The sequence below is a fragment of the Oreochromis niloticus genome, linkage group LG3 (genome assembly GCF_001858045.2).
Source record: "Oreochromis niloticus isolate F11D_XX linkage group LG3, O_niloticus_UMD_NMBU, whole genome shotgun sequence".
NCBI lineage: Eukaryota > Metazoa > Chordata > Actinopteri > Cichliformes > Cichlidae > Oreochromis > Oreochromis niloticus.
In genome coordinates, this window is record NC_031967.2 from 12,077,432 (window position 1) to 12,094,834 (window position 17,403).

Consider the following 17,403-nt stretch of genomic DNA (forward strand, 5'->3'; position numbering starts at 1 on the left):
CAGATACCCGTCGTAAGCAGAAAGATATCAGACCGTGACTGGAATATGCGTGGGATGGGAGTGTAACCACTAGATTTAACCCTGAGATACTGGGTGTGGACAGACTGGCACTGGGAAATCAAGCGGGGGATCGTGAGGTGGCTTATCTTTCAGATGAGAGATGGAACAGCTTCGGAGAGCGCGGGGAGACGGTCGCCGGCCTCCTATCGCTCTGACCCTTTGTCAAGGCCGATACTTCCTGTCCCCCCCAATCACGCCTTCCTGTACTTAGGCTTCCATCTTCCTTCCCTTCCTTCCATATCTGCCTCTAATTCATGCCCGTCTTTGTCCAACGCTTTCTATCACTCACAGCAGCTCCCTCTTGCTTTTGTTACTCCCTGTCACACTCTCTTTCAGCGTTAGCTCCATCTCCATCCATCTGCTCCTTTTGTCTCTTTGCTCTTTTTCACTAGGATGCCTTGGCAAAAAATGGGTATTGACTGTGTCTTCTCTTTCCTCTCATCCCTTTTTTCTTCATCCTTATTATTATTTTTTATTTTACTTTGTATATTTTTTTAACGTCACTGTGTACTCCAGCACTACAAGCTCCTTTTAGGAGGTGATGTGAAGACTAGTAGAAATGCACTCTGTAAGGGGAAAAAAAGGTGATGATACAATCAGTTTTATTGTGCTGTAAGGATTTTTTTTCAGGCTTCTGGTTATACACCCCGTATGCAGCAGGCTGTATGAAAGAATTGCAATTCGCATGCATTTTTCCCCCTCTCTCTCTCTCCCCCTCTCTCTCATATTCCCCCCTTTTCCTTCTCTTTTCATTGCTCAAAATAATTAGGCTGCAGTCTGGACTCAGGGGTGTAACGTTTCTGCTCACGTTTCTGTGATACAAGAGTGAGTTGAAGCACAAAAAACAAAAAACCTGGTTGTGCTGTTCCAGAAATTTCTACCTGTGCGCCACTAAACACGCCCCCCTCCTGCCTTTTCCCCTGATGCTGTTTTAATGTGGAGTTCCACAAGGCGCAGCGCACTTTAGCTGACCTAATTCTTCCTTGGCACTCTTCCAGTGTTAAGAGTTCATAAGGACTGTGCTGTCAAGGCATTGAGCCATGCCTCTCTATTATTTTAGAAATCAAGCAACATCTGTTGTGCTGTGCCCCCCCCCCCCCTCCGACTCTTGAGTCACTGGAGATCTTTTTGCAGTTTGCAGAAGAAAAAAAATGCACCTAAATTTGCCCGTACCTCAGTGATGAGACCCCGTGAACGTATTTTCACTTTGTTAAACACGATCCAACAAGCAGAAAACTGGCACTCCTGTTCTTCTGTTGCCTGTATGAAACCTAGATTACTGTGCTGCACAGATCCGTTTTTACAGGCCACGGCTTTTTGGCTCACCAGCTTAAACTTTGCATTAAACTTCAAAAACTGCCTTAGCGGATAAACAGCATGACAAGCACTATTTTCACATGCCCTTTCAGTAGGAAGAAAAATAATAAAATTTATATGTATATATATATTTGACTGCGAAACAAGTGCATCTCATTTCCTCTAGTTACATCTTTGGGCATGTGGCATCTGTTTGGATTTTACAGCAATTTCAAAGTTTCGGGGTATGAAGCATTTTAAGCACAGGGAGTGTGCGAGTCTTGTTTATGTGTGCGCGCGCTCGCAACCCAAACCCTCATGGTCCATAAATTTTAATATTCCTTGTGAGTGCTATACCCAAGCAAAACACAAAGTGCCTCACAAGTCCCTACACAGAGCGCTAGTTCTCCACCAAGATGCATTTCACACCAGGCCCGTGCTTGCAGTTACCCTCTCTCCCTCTCTCTCTCTCTCTGCTGCCACTTTCTACATGCATCTTGCATGACTCACAAGCCCAACAACAGCACCACAACACGCGGCTTCGGAGGGAGCCTACAACTCACTTTGCCATGTGACCGTGATATTATTTGAGCATGGTGACGGGAGGGGGGCTGGTGATGGTGGTGGTGGTGGAGGAATGGCCGCTGCTGCTTATTCTCCAGCTCCTCCAAAAGAAAACAAAACAAAAAACAGAGCTGGAGTAAGGAAAAGGGGGAGGGTGGTCCTGCGCTGCGCCCCAGGCTCCTTTTTTGTGTTTACCAGTCCCTGCATGGGACTGATGCTATTTTCAATTCCCAGTCTCAGCCATGTCTAACTGGCCCTAGCCTCTTCATGCCATTTGCCTTAATAATATGGGCTGGACGCTCCGTGGGGAAAGTAGCCGCCATCCTGAGAGTGGCTAAATGACACAGTGGAGTTCATTGATGGAAAGGATTACATGCTTGCACGCAGGGCGGCGAGGCAACGGGTCCTCTGAAGGGCACTACAAAGAGAGGCGATGTAAAAATCTTCACAGGGGGAGAACGCGCTAGCTTACTGTATGTCAAAGGGGGCGAGCGTCGGCATAATTTGTAGCGTCACACTGTTTATCTCACTTATAATGCATGAGTTGGCAGCCTATGGAGCCTGAGCAGATGTGTGGACATGCACTGTAGTGCTGAGAGGTAAAAGATGAAAACAGTTTTTAAAAAGTTGCCATACATTTAAAAGTCTAACCCATTTGCATTTTGTCTTTTTTTAGGGGGGGGGTTAGCAAAGCCTACTTTGAACACAGCCCAGTATATTAATTCGACACCATATCAAAAGGCCATGCATGCACTGTGTATCCATTACATTTCCTGTAGCCAGTTCTGTATGGCATTACATCCTATGTTATTGTAGAGCATTTGACTGTTGCGAAATGTGACCACTTCCTCCTCTGTCCCCTAATAAGGCGAAAACAATATGACTCATCCAGTGGAAAAACGACCCCGTGCACCGAAGATCGGAAAGCACATCCACCGACAGCGAGCCATGCCAAGCATAAGCTGTCTTATTATAGGCCTGAGTGGCACATGAATAGATGCAGCACTCTGCTTTACCTCTGCCCTCAATTAATTCATATGAATCCAGCCACTATGTATTAAAATGGCCAGATGCTAGGATGGATTCAGTTGGGAGCAATGACATGTAACAAAGTGATATGAATCACGCCCCCCCCCAGACACACACACACACACACACACACACACACTCACTCACACACACACACACCCATGGTGTGCAGCAGCACACTCTCAAAGGGCCAGTGACACAATTTAGAGTTAAAGCAAAACAAGACACGGCCACTTAAAGTTTAAGTCACAGCTGACGCGGATTTAAACAGGATGCATTCGGAGTCGACTCGTTTTCTTAATTTCACCCGCAGAACTCGTCTATGTAAATTCTGCTCTTAAATAAAAATGTTAATATCAGATTCAATCTAAGACCAGAAATGCAAATAGGCGGCTCTGTTCCACGAGTCAGGCCATGTTGAATATTCAAACAAAGATAATTATCTGTGGATTAGACCCATTTTGGCTTTGATGACTTCACTTGTCAACTGACTTTTCATTGAATTCCTCTAATCCTTTTTTTTTTTTTAAAAACTGTAGTTTGACTCCTTGTGAAAGCAGGTACGTTTCTTGTTTAACAGAGATCACATTGCTTGATTTTTTTAGAGACTTGATCAGCGGTCGCTTTTCTTTCTTTCTTTATGGTTCATCTTGAAGCTAGTTAACGCTCTGCAGTTTGCAATATTCAAACCGTCAGCAGGCGTGTTTAAGACATGCTATGCATCAAATAGGTGCCAGCAACTCTTCACACTCCATCTTGTAGATTTGGGCCTCTTGCGAGGTGATATCTATAAGAGCAGCTAAACGCAAGGGTGGTGAGAAAGCGAAGACCCCCGGGCCATTCGCGGGAGCAGAATGATTGAACACGTCGTGATGTTGGTCCCGTAGCTCGCAGTGCTTTGGCCCGACTTTCTCCTCTGACGTGGGCTACTAAACATTACCTATTTCTCATTCTGCACAAGCCTGCGTCAGTCTCCCCCCGTACTTAGCCATTCATTATCAGCTCTCTGCAACTGAAACAAAAGCTGTGGCATTTCAAAGATTACCTGTACTTCAGTAGGGCCCCGTTTTTTTCCCCCCCCACACATCTTTTGAAACGACTCCTATATCTACAAACATCTCCACCACTGCATACATAAACACCCAGCCTACAGCAAGAAAGTGTTCGCAGAAAAAACAACAACAACAAAAATGAATCAAAGGCCATTCAAGAAAGAAAATCATAGTACATCTATATTTAGCTTCTGTATTCTTAATTGGCATGAAGAGTACAATCAGATAAGCCATTTGACTGTGACTCACATGCTGCTTCAGGAGAGGGAGAAATATCATTTACCGGCTTCGGTCTCTTACCAAGGTTTGTTTTTTTGTTTTTTTTAGTAAACCATGAGCCTTAAAGTGTCTATCCGACCGGTATCTCCTGTCATTGCACTAACACACACACACAGTGTTGAGCCACTTCATCGACACGTTTTTTTTTCTTTGATCACAGAAGGACTTAAGTCCAGGTCGTTGAGCGTTTTATCCGTGCCACACTCACAAAGCCGCCTACCTTTACTCTCCATGTCACTCCCATGTTGCCCCTATATTACTAACTGTGTAGTGCTGGTCCATCTGGGCTCTGTGAGGTCACTGCACACGCCACCTGCTCCGATCAGGTTTCGCCTTGGCTCCTGGTTGGCATCTCTGGGCACGAGTGGAGAGGCAGATGTATAGATTTAGTGGTACACATGCCCTCAGATGCCTATGAGCGTAACATACACACACTCATATGGTATGCACGCACGCACGCTGACCGTACACTGGTTTTCCTTGAACATAATCGGTGCAATTTACAATTTGCACTTCCAGCTTTGTGTGCAATTTTGTGTTTAATGAGATTTATTGTATGTGGATCGCTAATATTGGGAGGCAGCTGCTCCTTGCATGCAGGTGGGCTTAACAGACTTACAACGCACACGCACACACAATCGGATAGGGGTTGGAATATCCCGTAGAGCGAGTTTCTTATTGCAGAAATGTATTGTCAGAATTGAAGTTATTTCCCGAGAATAATATCCAAACAAGAAAAAGCTTACATCTTAACAAGCGCTATTTGTTTACAGTCTAATGCAATAGTGTGGGTTTGTAATAGCATATTTCATTAAAACGCTGAGAAAATTCCCGACTGACGCTTAACTCCTGACGGCTTCAGTGCAGAACTGAGCTGTAATGGATGATGAAAGGGAGACAATAACATTTAGCACACAGTGAATTACTCCTGCTGAATTCCTGTCAGTGCTCCAACAGAAAAACCACTCTGTTTGAAATGTCCACAAAGCTTTTGTTTTTATTTTACCGAGGCACTGTTGCCTATACACCTCTTGTTTACACTGTATACATGGTTAATACTGCCACCTGTTCTTTTCTTTATTGCCTCTGAATGGACAAAGAATTACTTTCCAAAAGGCAGAATTACCTTCTTTGTATTATATATTATATGACAAAAAAAACAAAGCCATTTTTTCTTTTTTTTTCTCTTTTTTTTTTACAGTCATGAAAGAACAAACTTGTTTATTAGAAAACTGGGAAGTTGTGTAGAATGTAAAAGGAAGGATTTCAAATTATTTAACCTCCATATTTACAGAAAATAATGCAGAGTAATCCTCGTGATTGTTGAATTGAATACTCTGTTTGGATTTGATGACATCACCACTTTCACAGCTGCCTGACCCCGTTGAAGATCTCACAGCTAATTAGGTTAATTGGTCAGTAATATGATTAGGTGTACAAAGAGCATGGCAGTGAGTCTTTAAGTAAACACCGCAGAGTTGATTTGTGAATATCAGCCACTGTGCATTTTCACACCAGATGCTGCTGAACCGCTGCACAGTATTGTTGCATTTTCTTTCTTACTATTTATGTTTATTTTTATACCTTTAACTTAATCTTTTGAACACATGTAGAGCTGCAAACCATATATGACTGCACTGCATGATAAATGTATGGTAATGACAATAAAGATATAGTCTAGTCTACTCTAAGAAGTAAAGACGGGAACGGTTTATCACTCTGCACAACCAAAGAGTGCAGCAATTTCAGAACATTTTCAGTAATTCAAACATTTAAACATTCTAATATCATTATTATTATCCCCTAATTATAATTCCATTATTGGATTTAGTGGGCAAGACCGAAAACCAATTTTTTATGGCTGCATTGCTGCATGAAGTCGAGAAAACCTCTGAGAATCGCTGTCAGTGAAGAAAGAAAAGAAAAGAAAGACAGAAACAAGGTTGCAAGGACAACACGCGCAACAGCCTCATTTAAAAATGTACTCTGAGGGAGTGAGGAAATCATCCTGCGGTATGATGGTTCTTTCTGAAAATCATGGACACTGCATCCTCTAACCCTAAATCCTGCAGCTTCTGTGTTCTTGATGTAGGTGTGCATGAAAGTGTAGCATGCACATCTGCGAGGGCACCATTAACGCTGAACAGTCTCTGCAGGATTCGGATCAGCATGTGCTGCCGACCAGATGACATATCTTTTAGGCAGAGACTGGCTTATTTCAGTAAACCACATTCTGCGCATATCACAACAGCATGTCTGCAGGGGGAAAAAAGAGAGCCGCGGGCATGGGGAGGGGTTGTAAAACAGGAACAGCTCAGGCTGAGAAAAATACTTTAAATGAACAATCGTTTCATGCAGCAGAAAATGCAATATGTTCTTTGCTTATTGTGGAGAGAAAAAAAAACTGTAATTACAAAGCTGAAACTTAATATGACAGATTGCACTGGTGCTTAAACTCATTAAATTGTGCTTTACGGTGCTGGTGAGACATCATTTGACTTTTGCTTTCTCCATTATATGGTCTTCAAGTTTTCCTGGAATCAGTGATACAGTTACTATTAAGTTGCTGCAGAAGAATTGTAATATCAATATGCCTTGCACATTTGCAAACAAACTGAGATCACGAGGCTGAGACACAAGTCACATCCAGAATCTTACTGATTTCTTTCTTTCTTTCTAGTTAATCTTCCAGTAAAGCAAGTAAATTGAATTAAGGACTGCTCTTTTTAGTCTGTGCAAATCCCACCAACCACCCTTCTTAACCTATTTTCATAATGCCCCCCGCCCCCTCCCGGCATATGGATAGATGGGTTTTGAGTTTGGCATTTTTTGCAGTGCACGGAAAGGATTTTACTATGTGCGCAGCCAGACCCCGCCTGCTCAGCGCGCGTCACTGGCGAGTAGTGTGTGGACGCGGAGTCACTCCCCTGCCTACTTTTAATAGCTTTGTCATGTGATGGAAAGCAGTTGTAAGACAGGTGCCCTCGGTTCATTCTCGGCGAGGGGCAGCAGTTGCCTGTGTGAGAGCGAGTGGGAAGCGTGTGTGGATTTCCTTTTTTTTTTTACTTGGTTTCTTTCCCCCCCTTTTTTTCTTTTTTTTTTCTTTTTTGTTTAATTTTTCGGAGCGTCATTCAGTGGCTGGATGGCGTGGGACAGGTGTAACCAGGACTCGGTGTGGAGAGAATTAGAGGTGAGCGCATCACATAAAATCCGGCTTCTTTCATCTTTCTAGCCCTCTGGACTTTTTTTTTCTCCCCTCTGGAACGATGGACAACACTGGCACGATGATCTCCACATAAGTCTGCACTCTCTCACTCTCTCTCTCTCTCTCCTCCTCTTCCTCCTCCTCTGTTGCCGGTGCTGTTCGTGGCTTAGTGCGCGTCTGGACACGGTTGAGGATGCGAGGGATATACGACACGGGAATATATGACAAGTGGAGGGAATGTGCGGAATCTCCCTTTTCAGCCCAGTTAAAGATGTAGTTGTTGTAACGCGTGCACGGGCTCGGGACCATTGCTCTCCACGTAGGATCCCTGTTTAGTCGGAGCAAGTGCTTGCAAGCTGGCGGATATCTTTCCAACCGCGGACTGTACGCGCTCCGGTGCCGAGAAGGTTTTCGTGCCGAAATGACTGAAATGTCTCAAAGTCAGGTATTTCGCTGACGCATGAAATCCAAAGACGAAAATAATCCCTTTGATGTGCTGTGTCCGGATAGCGCAGGTGATTTTTTTTCCCCAAAGGCAAGTGCAAAGGTTGTCCACACTGAGGCACCGGGTATCTGGCATTGCGCAGGAGCATCTTAATATTAACGGTACCGGTACCACGTCTGTGTGCCAACATTCCTGCCGGAGGAATGCTGCCCTGGCTGGACGGCAACATCGCGTCCAGCTAGAGTAGATCATTCCGTGTTCTTGCGAATTTATTTACAACATTCTGCTGATTTTAAACGCTTCATCCAAGTCATTAGCTCACTATCGCTCCTGTCTTTTTTTATGCAGCTTACTTTACCTGGTTAAAGCGCATGCAGACAATAACGCACATCAAAAGGATACTTATTCGTCCCCCTTTTTTACCCCCTTAATCTTCCGAGTCCACCCAGCTTGTTATACAGAGGTACTTGTCTGCGTTCATTATCTCAGTGATGCCTCAGAGAGGGTTTTTCACAGTAACTACATGACTGCAATCCGGCTGCACGGCTGCGATTTTGTGGTCTGCGTGATCAGATTATGAGAAAGAAATCAGCTCTTATCTAATTAAAATGCGGCTCTGTGTGTATGTGTGTGTGTTTGTATATGTACGTGTGTGTGTGTTTGTATATGTACGTGTGTGTGTGTTTTGCAGACCGGTTTGTCATTCGGACACCCTCCTTTGCACTTACTTCCAGGTACGCTCCAGGAGAGCATCGTTTTTTTCTTTTCTTTTCTGTTTTTTTGGACTGCGATTTTAGTTTCCACTCTCAACCCTACCAATGTGCGCGTCCTCCTTCAGCCGATCGATCCTGTTAAAAAATGTATGCACGTATTAAAGCCCTGCTATTTAACTGTCAATCAGCGCCGCGCTCCTTCCTTTAATAATCTCTGTAGCAGGTGCTTTTATGCGCGGTGCGTGCGTAAATCACCGGAGCGCTGTGGTGCACCCTGACTGTCTGTCTGGCGGCGCTATTTCATTAGTTCGCTAAGAAATCCATAAGATAATTGAGCACAGGACGTCCATCCTCTGAATATCCTAACGGCTTTATTGCCATTTCTTCATTCCGTGTCTTGTCTGACTGGATCATCTCGGGGGGTGGGGGGAAGCCTAAGACGCAGTGAATCTGTCCTCCTCTTCGCAGTCGCAACATAACGGATTTGTCTCATCACGGTCTTAAGTCATCGTGTATTCGTGTTGGTGCGTTTCCGAGGACAGATGAACTGTGACACCGGTGTCTGGGCGGTTTTTCCTTCTTGGCACAGCATCCGTCTCTCAGCTTTGCCCTGAGCCGAACCCGACTCTCACCCCTCCTCAGGCTCCGGGCCAAACACATCCGGGCTTCTTATGTCGTTCTTAAGGCCGGCGTTAATACATAAACAGACGCGTTGTCAAGGAGTGTGTGTAGACTACAGTATGAAGCTGTGTTCACAGGCTGGGTTCAGCGTTTGCATAGTCAAAAGTGTAAACATGCAAACATCCCCCGCTCTGGGGGATTTTGTTTTTTTAATTTTTATTTTTCCTTTTTAATGACCACTGACTCTCTGGTTCAAAGTTTTCCCCAGAAGGAGCAGACTTTTGCTTGTTCAGCTGCTGGTTCAGGGGGGAAACACAGTCACACACACCCACATCTGATGATTTGTGTGTGGCGGAAGCTGTAATATCTACTGCATACAGTACACACTGGATAGATTACATAAAAGTGGCTGGTGAATAACAAAATGTCAACAGGCAGCATTTAGTAGCGGGGAGGCCGTTACCAGTGGCAGTGTAAGCAGCACACTGGGAGGCTGAAGAGAAGCTGAGTGGAAACAGGTTGCGGGGCTTGCACGTTGTTGTGCAAAAATGAGCCCGTCAAAAAAGCTGTTCCGTTACTTATCGATGGAGCGACAGTGAGAGAAGTCATGAATTCCAGCTACTTAGTGTGTCACATGAAAGTGGCAGATCAGCAGAGGCATCCAGAATGATCAAATGAGGGAATTAGAACGTGAATTGTCACTAAGACGAGAAGCTCGGGCTCATAATACAAATGTATGAGTTCCCCTTGTCATGCCCAGATTACCAGTCCCTCTATTCTTTTGCAGGATGGCTCAGATAATTCATTTTCTGATTTGCACATGAAAGATCTGTCATTTCTGTCTAACCATCCATGCTGTTTTTCTTTTTTTTAATCTTTTCTCCAGTGTGCTGCCTTGGTTGGTGAAGACCAGCCCCTCTGCCCAGATTTACCTGAACTTGACCTCTCAGAGCTGGATGTCAGTGACTTAGATGCAGACAGTTTCCTGGGCGGCCTCAAATGGTACAGTGACCAATCAGAGATCATTTCTGCTCAGTATGGGAACGAAGCGGCCAATCTTTTTGAGGTAAGTGCATAAATATCACAAATCCAACTATTAACGGCCTTCATTAATGTCTTTCTCATTGTATGTGAATTATTCATAACATGGCTAGCTGCTGCTGTCGGTGGTGCCGTGGGACATTTTGCATCAACGGTCATTTCATTATTTGCTCTCCGAGGGGTCAGCAGTGAGCTGGGATAAAAACACGGCCAGGCTATCGCATTCTTGAATGCAAGCCAAACACAATGCACAACTGTTGCCAGTTTACAAATACGCTTTTTGCAGGAGGAGTCGGTGTGAGGAACGATAAGCCCGAAAGGACTTTTGTCCCCTTTTTTGGACCCTGGCCGTGACGGGAGACAGCCTTATCAAAACCTGGAGCATTTATTTCAGTTCAGAGTTGGTAATGCGGCACACATCTGAAAGAACGCGTCCGTAGTAAATTTATAGTCGGGGCCGCTGTGTTGCAAAATGCTTCTCAAAGGTTGGAGTGTAAAACTTTAATCTTTGCCCCACTTCACTTCTTTCCCTCTCTCCTTCTCTCTCTCTGCACTTCTGTCCTATTCTTTCCATTGGACTCTCTTTCTTTTCTCACCCGGCGATAGACGTCAGGGGGTGATGATCTGGCCGAGGCCATAAAGCCATTGGTCTTGGGACTGAGTTCCAGTCCCCAGTTCATTATAAGCCTTTATCAGTGCCAGAGATAGACAAGAAAGACTGAGATTGGATGCTTTAGCCTCGCCTCAGGAGGAAAAACCCCATCTGAGAAGGCAGTGCATGTGTGTACCCGTGGCGCTGTCCTGTAGTCACACTCCCCGGGTCTCTGTTGTGTGTTTTGTGCGGCTGTGCGTGTCCTCAGTGGTCTTGCAGGCAACAGTTGATAACAGACTAAATTCTTTCCGCCACTACTACCACCACCACCACCTTTATATCGCCACACATTCTACCACCGTGGACCACCCCAACACACACACACACACACAAAGGGGGGTGGTGGGGTCTTAAGTACTAGCTGGTGTGACTGTGGCTCCTCTGTCGTCTGAGAGTGATATGGCTTGCAGCCACCGAGTGGCTCAGGGGATGGATAAAAATACCAATGAGAGTGTATATGTGTGCGTGTGTGTGTCGTTTTTAAAACACAATGGAACTTAGCACCCACTGAGGACCCCGATGAGGGAACTAGCTCTGAGCGAGAAGCTGTGACTGACTTCCACTGTGAGCCTGAGCTCGTATTTGCGTGCCTACAAGTGCACATGCTCCCGCACACCCACGGCACGTGTCCGACAGCGCACGAACGCCGTACGTCGCAGTAAGCGGGTGATGTTTTCATGCGCTCATAAAGCCAGCAGCTATTGTATTATGCCAAGAATATGGAAGGGCTTCTAATTAAGCAGTGAAAACTGGGGTTTCAAAGCAAGTAATACATTTCCCTGACCAGGGATTTTTCCATCTTTGGAAAGTTTCTAGTCACCATATGAAGCACTCGGTTCATCATACTGCAGGACCCAGTTAATCCTACTTAATCTGACAGAGGAAAGTTTGCTGCTCGGCAAGGATCAGAAGGCTGGGGGCTGCAGCTGTACTTCCTGCACCCCACCCCCCACCCCCTTGATTGGCCTCAACACAGAACAGAGAAGCATCCAGTGAAAAGTTAAAGATTAGAGAAATTGTTAATAACTAGCTAGATTTCAAGCCTGTGAGTGTGTGTATATATATGTATATTTTAATTTATTTTTATTTTTTAATGCATGTTCCTCTCCTTCCAAATAAAAAAACCTCACTCACTGAGTCAGACTATATGTGCGTTCTGAGAAAAAGCAGGTAGCAGATTATCAAGGCTGTCTCCAAAAACGTGTAACAGCTGGGTGCAGCTGTCAAGCTGAGGCCCCTCTTTTTAAAGTTTACTCCCTGGAAGTTTGAACCTGCGTTCAGTTGTTAAGTGACTCAGCTGCTGAAATGGGTTGCAGCTTTGACAGAAAGAAAAACACCCGCTGTTTCTTTTGCACCGGAGCGTTTTTTCCGGTTGCATTTTAATGCGACGCAGTACAGTAGCAAATGAGTAAACAGGGTCTGACTTGACAGTTGGGACAGGAAGTGTTGCATCATGGAAATCATTGGGCCATTTTCACGCAGGGAGTGGGTAACGTCGCCAGCTTAAAGTGGGTTCGAGTACAGCAAGAGGTTAAAGTGATGGTGGCCCTTCTTTTACAAATACAGTGGGTCACTTTTACACAGCTTTATCTGGAGAATCTAAAGAAACCCAAGCTTGGGTGTGCAAAGAAACAAAAAAACAAGAACAAAAAGTGGCATTTGAACAGTCGCCATTGCTGTTGTCATCACCACTAACAGGCCTCGTATGTGCATGCCTGTCTTTTAATGTGACTCTGTGCATTTCAGGCTAGTGCCATGCTAACTCTTTCCACCATAACGCCACATTTGAAGACCTCCCCTGTACCCTTAATGACATGCTTTGACTCATTAGTGTATATCAATCAAGACTTGGGTTGACGACCATTAGAATAGTTTCCAGGTTTTTCAAAGGGTAGCTGCATAGCCAGAGACCACCCTCTGATGCACACGCAGTCATTTTGTTCTATAAGCAGGCCCGAAACATGACAGAAACCGCCCAGTTCAGAACAGACTTTAAATGGTTACTCATAGTTGGCTTTCAAGGGGTAAAGAGTTAAAAGTGATATGTGGCTTTTACTGGGTTGGTTGCATAAAAAGAGTGCATCCCTTTGAAGGTCTTTATTTTCTTATTAAGGGGTCGATGGGAAGTGTTTGCACACTTTTTAAGCAGCATGTGTGTGTAAAAATACTTTGACTGTGTCTGTTTCTGTGTGTATATGCGTTCTGTTCTGGAAGCAGTGCTTGGTATTAGATCACAAGCTGTCCCCTGGCTGGCCTTTTGCTCCTTTCCCTGCCACTGTCCCAACTGTCCCTGACACCAATGTAGAGAATGATACACCCCCACCTCCCTGTGTAACACACACACACACGCACACGCACACACACACACACACAGAGAGAGAGAGAGAGAGAGAGAGAGAGAGAGAGACATATAAAAGCTATTGCTCCTGGCCCGGCTTGTTTGACACCTCTTCAAAACGGGCCGACTGTGAAAGTCCACGGTCTATTTTGGGCTGCAGTTGTTGAGGGGTAGTTACTCCAATAAGTTCCCAATGTACTGCCAAAGATAACAGCATAGAAGTGTGACCCAGTGTCTTTGGAACCGCAGGTCTCCACTCAGATTTCATGTCAACCGTTTGGGTGATGGAAATGTGTCACACTGGTCTGGGCTTAATTCAAATTCCACTGTGGACGTCCTAGCGGCGGTCCCTAGGGGACGCGGGACAGTCACATCACATGTATGCATGGGAAGGCATTTACAGCTGTTCTCTGCTGCGAGTCAGCCTGCGTTATTATGAAAGAAAACTGGCTCTGAGTGTAACTTCTGGCATGTCAGGGCTGCCTATACCTCGATACATGTGAGATGCACTTATGATAGATGGACAGGTGGGAAGACAGGACAAGGGTGAGATAAAGAGGAGTGAAACAAAGAGGTGCACGCACACACACAGAGGAAAGAGCAGCAAATGACAGGACAGATGCAGAGGCATGGGGACAGATGGATGGTGAAACAGGCAAAACGTATAGACCAGGAGGGCCTTGGGCTTGTGCCAGCCCGAACCAAAGCCCCTGGATTGGAAGTAAAATGTTGTGGGCTTAGTACGTAGTAAAATAAGAAGCCAAGGCTTAAAGCATTATTCAGATATCATACAGAGAGGTGCCGTGAGAGCATGCATGCGGGCCGTGTCACATATGAAAACTCTTTATATTACTCCAACAGGATGCTGTGTGTTCAGTATGTGTGTGTGTATGTGATGGCACTCGCCTTCAAAAGGCATTATGGTGCTTTGTCTTGTTTTGTTTTTGCCTTATTGGACAGATGCTCAGGCGCTTATTCTTAAGTAAAGGCAGATTAGATTGATTGGGTCATCTTTAGAAGGCTTTGATAAAACATGCTGTGATGAAATGTTTTCCTCAAGCAGCCCTGCCTACTTGTGTAAGCACAGATTAGCTCACACACTTGTTGGCGTTATTGCTCCTGTGAGCTGAAACAGGAACAAGCACAAAAAGCCATAGACCCTCTGAGAGGAATTGTCACGCCCACACACACACACACACACACACACACACACACAGCAGAGACCCTTATTGTCCCTGTTCCTACTCCCTGCTGAATGCCGGTTGCGTTTATTTTGCAAATTTATGCTGACATTTGAGAGTACACCACCCGCATCAGTTCACTGCTCCAGCAAAGGGTGTATGAATTATCATATTCCTCTGTATAATATGATTTTCTCAAGTGAGTCTTATTAGAATACACCATACTTTCCTCATCTCGAGTTCCCTTCAGTTTTACTGTGCCGAGACATTGTTTGCACTGTCTGCTGGAAGAAATCCTCCATCACTGTCGAGCTGAAGGCGAGCCGCGGCTTTCAGGCCCGCAGCTCTGCTGTGCCGCTCCGTTTCAAGACACATAAATGAGAGGGAGCGCAGACAAATAGGCGCAGATGTATAGTAGAGAGAGATGCCGACATGGGTTGTCCAAGCCTGTGTCATCTCGGAGCATCTGTCAGATCCACTCCACAACAAGAGCTCTCAACCCGCTAGCCCATAACACTGTAGGCTCCCTTTTCCGCCTCTCTCCCGCTCTCTGTCTTTTCACTCCCAAGGCAAGGCATTTGTCCCTGGCTCATGGCAAGTTGGAGCAGCAGTGGCTAAACAAATATATTCTGGCCCCCTAACAGTCGCTTCTGGAAGGAAAGGCTGGAAGGGAGATGGGAGCAAAGGAGGGGGAAAAAAATAAAAGGATAGTAAGCAGAATGGTGAATATGGCCAAAACAAAGTCCCCTCAGGGAATGTTTGGAAAAAGAGCAAGGAAACATCTTTGGGTCTGGTGGTGGCTGCTTGGCTTCCCTGTCTAGTCCCCCCTTCCCTCATCTCTCTCTCTCTCACACACACTCAACACATATTCCCACTGGGCCACTGCTGCTGATTGAGGCATGGTTTGGTGTTCGTGCCCCAGCTGATCCCACGCCCCAAGTGGATACCCATCTCTCTCATCAGAGCGGAGCCTTCAGTGTGTGCATGTGTGTGTTTGTGTCTTTGTGGAATTGAGACGCCCAATGCTAAGATCAGATAGTGGGGTTTTTTCTGGCCAGACACATCACGTTAGACACTTGCTTCCTGTCTCTGTGTCTGTGTCTGTGTGCGTGTGTGTGTATTGGGTGAAAATGACTATTTTTAGTACGTGGGGTAATCTTCACTAAGAGCCTTTCAGGGCTGTTTCACTTTAACCTGGCCAAAACACTAAGCCAATAATCCCCCCCCTCCCACCCACCGACTTATACTCTTACTCACACAGCAACATGTCGCGCCGATGCCGCGCGATAAGGCCAACTTTCCTTGTATTATTTAATAGTGTACACTTTAGAGTGGAAGGAAGGTATATAAACAGGGATTCCTGGAATGCTTTTATACTCTTTCTCTAATGCAACAAAGGCGGGAAGTGCAGGCTCCTCCTAGGCAAAGAGATAAAATGAGCTGATCAGAGTGATAGGGAGAGATGAGCAAAGGTAAGAGAGAAAGCACTAGCCAGTAATGAGAAAGCACTATAAAATAACAGAGTGGAATGGGGGAAAATATATATATAAATGCCGAGAAAGAGGGGAACAGCATGGAGACAAGTCTTCAATCAGTGCGTGCCACGATTTGGGGTGAAACGCTGTCAGTTTTGGACCAAAACGCTGCTCCTGTCTTCAGCAAAGGCCTGCTTACATTTCTATGCTGGTAAACCCGGCAGTTGTAGAAGTCTTCTACCCCGTTAGTCTGCCATATTCTGTCAGGCTCTGCTGGTTGTAACACGACTTCCACACGAACTTGCACGACAGGTTAGTAATGAAATGAAAACAAGTTTCCGTGTTTATGAGAGAAACTGCTCTTTGATAAACATCTATTTTGTTGTTGTTGGTATACAGTTTAGGTAAATGCATTTGTCCGTGTCTTATTGCAGTCTTGCACTGTACATGTGAAGGTTTTCCCTTGTTTGAGAGTCAGTTTGTAAGAGCTGGAGGAAAAGAAAAAAAAAGAGGAAAAAAAAAAAAACCTCCACATTTGAAAGGAGCTTTATTATGTGCACTGCATGCTCATAGCTCCAGCTTATTCCTGAAGCATTTAAGTCTGCACAGGCCTCAAATAGTTCAAGAGGCTCTCGGAGGCTCTGCAGATGCATGAGTGACTCGATGCTTGGATGACTCACTTGCTGCCCAATCAGTAGCTGCAGTAGGAGCTGATGCTTTTGCAGACATTTTGTCAGCACGGAGGGAAAAACGCCGCTTTTTGTTTGACTTTTTGAAAAGCAAAAATTGAGCGTATTAAAATGTCATTTGGATTAGACTGAGACTTAAGAAGGAGACGTCAGTCGCGGGGGGGGTTAGCTGTGTCAGAGATGGATGTAGAAACAGGCTGGGCGTCTCCAAAAGAATGGGGGTTATGGGTTGCAGGTGTTCAATTCAAAATTACGATGTACGTGTAAGCATTATTATTACTTGGCACAAACACATTGAAAGCAGACTCCATTTAACTGTAAAATATGTGTTTTGTGAATTTGTGAAGTGGTGTATTTGGGATATATCTGCTGGATGTGTTTGCCATGATAGTGCTGTTGACATCAGGAAGTCAACGGCTCTAAAATTGTCTGCTTGTTGATCAGCTCTTTCCAGAAACCCATTTTCAGGCTATACAGTGGCTTGCCAAACCTCTTTTCATATTGCTGTGGGCTTTGTTGTATAATAACTTGATGGGCAGATAGGGAAGGGATTTCGAGTGTTGGAAGCTTGTCATCAAGTGGTCAACGACCATTGATCATTCTGCGTTTGGCAGACGTTACGCGCTCTACTAGTGGGTGCAGGTGTGTCGGGTCTGCTCGGCTAAATGTAAACTGTCACGGGCAAGCCTATCCATTCAAAAAGGCAACATGATCAGTATTCCACAGAGAATGGATCCCAGATTAAGATGAAATTCAGCTCAGA

At 45.1% G+C, this 17,403-nt stretch overlaps 1 protein-coding gene across 10 annotated transcripts in view; it reads left to right on the plus strand.

Annotated features, from left to right (window-relative positions):
* The window catches only part of ppargc1a (peroxisome proliferator-activated receptor gamma, coactivator 1 alpha), a 296,819-nt gene that overhangs the window by 251,222 nt on the left and 28,194 nt on the right, over positions 1-17,403 (plus strand). For 5 of the 10 annotated variants that reach the window (XM_025900407.1, XM_025900388.1, XM_025900386.1 and 2 more), the window contains exon 2: positions 10,151-10,330. In XM_025900407.1, coding sequence (XP_025756192.1) covers positions 10,151-10,330 — 180 coding nt within the window. Of the gene's footprint in view, positions 1-7,214; positions 7,471-7,528; positions 7,931-7,961; positions 8,001-10,150; positions 10,331-17,403 lie in introns of those variants that run through there. The other 5 variants (XM_003450329.5, XM_005468189.4, XM_025900392.1 and 2 more) reach the window with 4 other exon arrangements.